Source organism: Denticeps clupeoides, chromosome 5, assembly GCF_900700375.1.
Source record: "Denticeps clupeoides chromosome 5, fDenClu1.1, whole genome shotgun sequence".
NCBI classification, from domain to species: domain Eukaryota; kingdom Metazoa; phylum Chordata; class Actinopteri; order Clupeiformes; family Denticipitidae; genus Denticeps; species Denticeps clupeoides.
The window spans coordinates 4,197,765-4,206,577 of NC_041711.1; the positions used below are offsets into that span (position 1 = coordinate 4,197,765).

Genomic DNA, 8,813 nt, shown 5'->3' on the forward strand with positions numbered 1-8,813 from the left:
GCAAAAACACAATAAGCACTAGCATAATGGTTTTTTAAAAATTATTTTAATAAACATCTTTTATACCTCAAAAATAAACTATATTTATATTACAACAGAAACATACTCCTTCCTAAACCCATTCTATTGCAAATTATTCTGTTGCCAAAGTCATATGCATCTGCACAAAACACAAAACAGGAACCTGTGTGCTTCTGTGTATATACATATACACACACGCATATATGTGTGTGTGTATATATTAGTGATATATAATATATATATCTTATGTACAAGGAGCATTTTTCTGTGTGACTCCACTGATGTCTGAATGCTGCACCAAATTCATTTTACATCTCATGGTCTCATAAACCAAAATCCTTCATTGCCCAATTTTGTCTCACTTTCATGTCAGAAGTCTGACACATGTCCACTGATGGACTGTTGCAAGTCATGTGACCACAACCAGGCATCACAGAACTTCAACAGAACGCCACACAGGAAACCCCCCTCCTGCACGCAAACAATGCCTAAAGTAAAAGACGATCACATACAAAACGTGCCTGTGGGCAATAAAAAAATCTTAATTCATTGGAACACTCAGACTTAAAATTCTTACAACAGTAAAACACAAAATATATACATATAAAACCTCAGAGTCATTTATTGACGACTCTGCTGAAGTGTCATGTTACATGGAGGAAAGTTTCCAATCAATTTATTACCCACTTGCTCAGAGTCCATCACTGGCTGAAGTTCATTTAACCCACAGCTATACTTCCGTTTACCAATACCACGAGGGCTTTTTATTTTGGTCACTTCCTACTTTCATTTCTGCTGGAGCTTTTGGCATAAAAAATGTATACTCCTTTTCTGCAAAACCTGGACAGCAAATTATTGGCAATACATTTGATAAAATCGATGGCAGATAACAGACACAGACTGACAATAAATGTAATAAAAAGTTCACGAAGACCATCATTAGTGTGGGTTCTCAGTTACAGGAATTTCCCTTTAGAATCAATAAATCTAAAACCGCGGTTTGTATAAAAACAGCACAATAAGGGCTATTAAATGACCGCACTTGAAAGTGTGACTCCATGGAAGACAAAGACCATCCGGATTTCCAGCTGCTGAGGGAATAGGCCCCTATTTTTGGGAGGGTAACTGTCCCAATGTGAATCCCACTAACGTGTCCCACAAGAACGGCATCACATTACCGCTGGTCTATGTCCTGAGCGAGAACAGAAGACAATGCTAAATGTCTTCTTGTGTCTATAAACTGTACTTGCTCTCCAGTTTCTGTCCACAGCCACTCAGTCCCATCTCATCCAGAATGTCAAGAAATTCCTTTAAGGCATGCTGTGGAAGGATGGACTCTCCTTCCCTGGTCTTGCCGTTAGTCCAGACCTTCAGCATCTGGTACTGTGATTCATAGAAGGTGTGCTTGTCCCGCTCCGCCCTCTCTATCTCCCGATCGGAGACGCTGAGGCGGCGGACCAGCTCTGTGAAGCGTGCTGCAGGCACCACGTCCAGGGCCGAGTAAATGAATGCAATGACTGCAAAGCAAAGTGAGAGAGAGAGAGAGATAGAGAGAGAGAGACGGACATTAATATGAGGGTATGATTTATATTTCAGATATTTAAAAAAAAAATCCAATATGCTTACTACAAAATTTGAAAAAAGGAGACCCAGGCAGATTTTGTTTTTCTTTGATGATGCATTCATGGTACACACATACCATTAATCTCTTTGGGAACACAGTCAGGAAGCAGGCAGTCTGACTCCATGTGTTCCGTTGGGGATGGTAGGGGTATGCTCTCATTTGTGTTGTTTATGAAATCTTCACACACGGAAGTGAAGATTGCAGGCTGCTACAAAAAAAAAACCCCAAAAAAAACACAACCAGGCAGTGCCCGTCAATAACATGTCAATGTGATTCAACACTGCACAGATCCAACAAATTTGGAATGATACGTTACCTCTGAGCACCCGTTGGGGGGATCTGAAGATTCAGGATATTTAGCCAGGTGCTTTTTGCACCAGGGAACGATTGTCTTAAAGAGCGGCACAATCCCCGCGACAGCAAATACTAACAGCACAACAATCACAACAATGGCTGCGGTCATGTTCTCTGCAAAAAAAAGCAACCAACATGACAATCAACCAAAAAAGCTCTCATTTTATTATCATGGGCAAAGGTTCTGCAAATTAGATCTAATAATACATTACATGTCACTATCAGCAGCCGTTTAAAATGATCAGTAGCTGTGGTGTTCTAGCGGGTAAGGAGTATTACTGTGTATTATAATACACCATAATACATAATACACCAATATTAGGGATTTATCAGGCAGAAAGTGAACATTTTGTCCTTGAAGTTGATATAATGAAAGCAGAAGAAATGGACAAATGATCTGAGCTACTTTGATATATTTGGATGACTGGATGGCTGGGTCATAGCATCTCCAAAACTGCAGCTCTTGATGGATGTTCTAGGTTTGTACTGGGTAGGACCTACTCAAACTAGTCACAGGAAGGCTGGCCTGTGTTGTGTGGTCCAACAGAAAGGTATAAGAACACACAGCATATCACAGTGTGTGGCAGGCTGGTCAAGGTGCCCCTCCTGACCCGTGTCCACCACAAAAAGTGCCTATAATGGCCACATGGGGATCTCAACTGGACAACAGGCACATGGTATTTTGGTCTGATGAATCGAGTTGTCTCCTATATCATATATAACATCAAATCTATACAATAACAACTGATGGGAAACCTGGCCCATTAAACAAAGAGAAACAGTAAATGACACTAACCTTGTTCAGAAGTCTTTGTCACAGGATCAGAGGTGATTTGACAAAGGTGCAGACATTCATCACTGCAACTACAGACACAACAAAATACAGCACTTTTCAATTTACACGTAGACCAGGTGATCACAGCCAGTGTCTGACCCATTAACATATGTCAGTGCAGTCTTTGCGCAGTCTGGCTGACGATTATCCAGCTTTTAGAAAGGCCTGTTGGGCTGGCATGCTGGTGTAAACACTGGCTGTACAGTATGTACCAAAGTGAAGAACCCAACACTCGGGACCACTCGGTTCAAGATGGCTTTCCAGGTCTGATACTCACGTTTGACACGGTTCACAGGTTGTGGGGTTCACTCGGTAGTGAAAGTCTTTGCACTGGCAGACCGTGTTAGTCACAGGAGTGCCTGAATAAAGAAAGGCAAATGCAGAACAAGCTGACACGGGTGGGGTTGTATTGTCATGCATACAACAACAATGATATAAAGCATTAAGAGGTCTACGCACTAAGCATACATAAATGACGTATTCATAGAATAGGTTTAAAAAGGCAGGAGCTGATGAAAGCTCTCATACACACTGCTTCCTCATCCTGGATCATTTAAAACCCCATGTCCACACGCCACACATCATCATTTAAGGCTGTGTTTCTTATCAATTTATTTGTTTAAATATTGTGGATCCATTTGACCCTATACCATCAAACAGGGTCCGTTTAAAAATAGTGCCCTAGGTCTGCTTTTTGGGCTCCAATGTGGATGTAGATCACAATTCTTTAATATAAAATATTTTTGTTGATATTATATTCTTGTTGAAATGTGTTGCTAGTATGCAAAAAGTAATTGACAAACTCACCACCCAGTTTACGATACAGAATATCATGCATTTCAAACATGTATTCCAAAAGTATTCTCAGTACATTACTTTTTATATACTGTAATGGACCACATCGCTGAATAGATTTATAGCAATGTATTCTGTATTCAAAGTATTTTACCCAACCATGACCTTTTAGGGCACTGAACTCTCACCTAGGCTCACAAGACACATGACAAATATATAAACCCGCCATGTTCTACTTACATGTGCCAGTCACTCTCTCTCCAGGCCCACAGGTTTTGCAGATGAGGCATTGCTGAGAGTCTGAACCCTTCGGCTTACCATAGTAGCCTTGCTTACACCGGCATACTGTGTTTCCATCGTGTGTGCAGGGGCTGACCACGTCTTCAAGCTCTGCCAGGAGGAGGAACGACGAAGCAGGTAGACGGCGGTTACACAGGCAAAACCGGACGGCTCACAGCGTCTCAGAAGTGAGTGAGAATATCACCTTTGCATCTGCGGCAAGACGAACACCGGGGGCTGCTGTTTGCTTTCAACAAGAACGTCCCCTTTTCACACTTTGTGCAGATGGTCCGATGGTCTGAAGACTGACACTGGCTGACTAACTTGTGACCTAGAGAAGGAAGAGCTACAGCCTGAGAGAGTGATGTGGATTCACATTGTTCTTCAATATACACCGACAGTAAATTGGTTTAGAATGTTGGGTACCATCTCAGTCAATTGAGAGTGACGGACATGTAGACAGTTCTCCACCCCCTTTTATATTCTGAAAGTAGTCTAAACACTTATAGTCGACACAGTTATTCTTTATTAACGCACAATAATATGCTTATTACAACGCACACTGAGTGGGTGCCCTGAGCATCTTCAGCAAAAGCTGTCTTGTGGACTACTTAACTTACTGGGTATCAAAAAGTGACTAATTGGACATTATCAAGCCAATTTACAAAAAAGACTCTAACAAGTCAATAAACTGGAAATAACACTCTGTCACACACACTGACAAGGGTGGGGTCCACATCTGTCTTACCTGCGGGACATTTATTACAGCAGAACTGCGCATCTGAATGCAGGTATTCGGACGATGAACAGTTGAGGGCCGCCGCCGGAGGGCGGAGTGCTTTTGGGATGGCTTGTGTTTGGACTAGCAAAGCCTGAAAACCAGATAAAAACCAGAAGTCAAGACAGAGCAACTAATGTAAGTGCTCTCGCTTTTTTACTTTTAGTTGTCTGCTCACCAGGAGCAGTAAAGTGCAAAGTCCCGCCTCCTTTTCCCATGTTCCCCTCGCTCGCGCTCCGTCCATTCTCACATCGTCCAGGTGCCAGTCAGGCCAGCCAGACCTGAACCAACACACACAAGGACATACACACTACTGTCCATGTAGAAATAGCCTCGGCTTTGAAACTTGAAAAGGTGATAATGATGGAACACTGAGTTCCCTAATGCATCACTAATACACATTAATGTATCCCATTATAACACGATTATCACATGCAATGGCCTTAGAACAGCCGAAAACATTTACAATAAATCTGCCCATCGTTGTTCCTTTGTCAATGACTATTTGTTGTAAATGAAGTAATATTTTAAATGAGTCTATACGTAGAGTAATATTTATGCTATTTCCTATTCCACTCGTCTGCTGCCAGAATATTTCGCAACGTCCTCCGACACCGACATTTATTTTACCACCAGCACCACCTAAATTTCCCAATATACACAATTTAACACTTTTAAATTCGCGAGCGATAACGTTTAACACGAAGTTCGATTCTATCTTTACTTTCGGTACACACCCACATCAAGCCACAAACGGAGATATCGCTCCAGAAATGACGCTACGTACCTCCATTAGCACCGAACGCCGCCTTATATCACGTTTATTCGCCTGGAAGACGCGTCTTGGGCGCGACGAGCCCGGCGAGCCGGCGGCGGCAGGCGGTTTCCTCTTCTGGTAAATGGGCGGATCTGACGGGAAATGGCCGTGAGGCGAAGCCCGACGAGACCAGGAAAAAGAACCGAAAGCTGCAGCCTGCCCGGCGGCGCCCACGTAATCCCAGCTTTTCCAGGCGAGACACATCACAGCGTTCAAATAGGCCGAAATATCATCTATACACACTTTACTGACTTGTTTTTGTTGTTGCTTTGACTCCTGTAAGGGGATAAACTGACCTCAGGTCAGCGTTGGCCCCAGGTCTCAGATTCGACCACTTGGGCTGCTGGATTCAAATTGGCCAAAATAAGTCTTCTATATTTCATTTATACACATTTTAGTGACCTGTTTTTGCTGTTGTTTTGACTCCTGTAAGGGGATAAACTGACCTCAGGTCAGCTTTGGCCCCAGGTCTCAGATTCAACCACTTGGGCTGCTGGATTCAAATTGGCCAAAATAAGTCTTCTATATTTCATTTATACACATTTTAGTGACCTGTTTTTGCTGTTGTTTTGACTCCTGTAAGGGGATAAACTGACCTCAGGTCAGCTTTGGCCCCAGGTCTCAGATTCAACCACTTGGGCTGCTGGATTCAAATTGGCCAAAATAAGTCTTCTATATTTCATTTATACACATTTTAGTGACCTGTTTTTGCTGTTGTTTTGACTCCTGTAAGAGGATAAACTGACCTCAGGTCAGTGTTGGCCCCAGGTCTTATATTCGACTGCTTGGACCGCTGGATGGAACACTGGTCGCTGACCAGACAAGACATACAGCGCACATTAATAAAACAAACTAACCATCAGGTCCCCCAGGAACCTGAACTGAACAGCAGCAACATATATTTTATGGCTATATTTTCACCAACGAGTTGGGCCTCAGTATCACAAGAATTTTTATTCCTTCCTACCACATTGTGATGCAGGTAAGGCCTTGGTGGTGCAGAATCCAGACTGTACTGCGCAATGTAATGCAAGTAGACTTGTTTCTACAGGAGACTTGTTCCATATGGGGTGGGGGGATCACAGTTAACAGCACTCCTTTACTGATGAAATCACTGAAGCCCATGATCTCCTGAGGCTTAATATGGTTGTCAGACCTGTTTTGCAAGATCTTTTGTTGAAAACTGATCACATCCCATACAGACCTAATTGTGTACCTCATGTGCTCAAATACTCCATGATTTACAGAGAGAAAACTGTCAGGATCCGGTCCGAAATGGGGGTTACTCCGGTCCGGGTCAGGATCAGGATCCGGACCGGAGTTTCATTGTTGTCCTGTGTAATGTTCCCTAATCGTTTTCACCTGTGTTAATTGTATAAAGCTGCCCTGTTCGTTTCTGTCCGCTGTCAGGTCTTTGAAGTTATGTTCCGTGTTCACCAGTGTCTACGTCTCGGATGTCTCCCCTGTCTTGTGATTCACCATTAAACCCCTGTTCCGTGATGTCAGGTGAAAGCGTCCTCCATTCCTCGTCACTCCACGTCCTCCTCTACGTTCACCCGCCGCGTCATGCCCGCATGGACGTGACAGAAAGACCTGACCGACATTTGGACGCCACCTGACGCAGCCCCGCTGATCGGAGGAGCCGCGACTCGCCGGGAGGACGCCGCCAGCTTCCTTGTCCCTGGCCTTCCATGGCTTCATTTTCAGCAGGGTCCCGACCCCTGCCTCTCAGTCCCGTGTCTGGCGGCGTTGAAGGTGAGGAGCGGCCATTCAGCGGGGCGAGCCGGAGACTGACTGGGAGCGGCGGACGCATGCGGACGAGGTGCCGGTACCACACTGGCCCAAAGCCGTCTGCGCTGGAGAACCGCCGCTCGTCCATCGTGAATACCGGACCATTCATTCATTCAGTCATTAATCATTCATCTCTGCTCATCTTTTCTATCCTGGTTCACTCGAATCGATTCCGTTCGATTCCTCCTGTCCACTCGAACCATTCAGACTGTGTATGGACTTTTCCCCCCTCCTTCATGGACTGCTCCATTTGGCCCGCCAGGTGTCGTGCCATAAAAGGGGGGATTCTGTCAGGATCCGGTCCGAAATGGGGGTTACTCCGGTCCGGATCAGGATCCGGACCGGAGTTTCATTGTTGTCCTGTGTAATGTTCCCTAATCGTTTTCACCTGTGTTAATTGTATAAAGCTGCCCTGTTCGTTTCTGTCCGCTGTCAGGTCTTTGAAGTTATGTTCCGTGTTCACCAGTGTCTACGTCTCGGATGTCTCCCCTGTCTTGTGATTCACCATTAAACCCCTGTTCCGTGATGTCAGGTGAAAGCGTCCTCCATTCCTCGTCACTCCACGTCCTCCTCTACGTTCACCCGCCGCGTCATGCCCGCATGGACGTGACAGAAAACAACCAGTGTTGCCAGTGGTGACAGACATGGTCACAAAAGGCAAATTTCTTCAGCGGAGTTACAAACACAAAACCTTTTCACTTCTCTTCTCTTCTTCATGCTTGCTCAACTAAGCATGGAGAAATACTTCCTTCATGAATTGGTGCATTTCTTGGGTGAACCGCAGTGTTGGGGAGTAACAAGTTACATGTAATTTCATTAACAAAAATACAATTGTAATCCATTACATTGGTGAAGTTAAATTAATAGGGTTAAAGTGGGCAAATTTTTTTCGTGAGCTTCCGTTCCTTCTATCCTATTTCTGTTCAGACTCTGTTTCACTTCCTCAGCATCCATCTTTGTAGCACAGACCTGACCGCTTATTTACTGCGCAAGCCCAAGCCCATGTAAAATGCTAGAAAATAAGCCCGGACATGATTCGTCGGGTCCCGTGGGATTCAGGCAAAGATCTTCAGTTGTACTCATGAACCCACAAAAGCTGAAGAGCGCACAAAGCTGAATTTGATGTACTGAAACAATGTACAATCGGTATCTTGTACAATGGGTACACCTGTACAATTGGTAACTACCACGGTTTATTTGATGTGTGTGTTTGCGTGCCAGTGTGTGTTTGTTTGTCTGTGTGTATGTGTGTGTGTGGCCAACTGTGAGGTCTTTGTTGTAGAGTCTGACAGCAGTTGGAAGAAAAGACTTTCTGAACCTCTCCTTCCCACATCTTGGGTGCAGTAGCCTGCCACTGAAGAAGCTGCTCAGTGCGGTCAGAGTTTCCTGCATGGGGTGGGAGATGTTGTCCAACAGGGATGACAGCTTATCACTTTCACTTTCATTCTCCTGTCAAAAAGGTCTGTGATACACAGCATATACACACTGTGAAATGTGTCCTCTGAAAAGTAATCTTCCC

General features: G+C 44.3%; 1 protein-coding gene across 2 annotated transcripts; it reads right to left on the reverse strand.

Moving 5' to 3' along the window:
- Positions 1-619: 619 nt before the first annotated feature.
- Positions 620-5,619, reverse strand: tnfrsf1a (tumor necrosis factor receptor superfamily, member 1a). Of its 2 annotated transcripts, none has more exons than XM_028980359.1 (10): positions 5,474-5,619; positions 4,865-4,967; positions 4,657-4,780; positions 4,114-4,239; positions 3,870-4,019; positions 3,112-3,193; positions 2,796-2,863; positions 1,962-2,113; positions 1,721-1,850; positions 620-1,538 (listed from the first exon to the last, which is right to left on the reverse strand). In XM_028980359.1, exons 2-10 carry the CDS (start codon positions 4,928-4,930, stop codon positions 1,255-1,257), a joined length of 1,182 nt encoding a protein of 393 aa, XP_028836192.1. In that variant the 5' UTR covers positions 4,931-4,967; positions 5,474-5,619; the 3' UTR covers positions 620-1,254. The 2 variants fall into 2 exon arrangements, with proteins under 2 accessions (XP_028836192.1, XP_028836191.1); XM_028980358.1 differs by having other exon boundaries at positions 1,721-1,853.
- Positions 5,620-8,813: the final 3,194 nt, after the last annotated feature.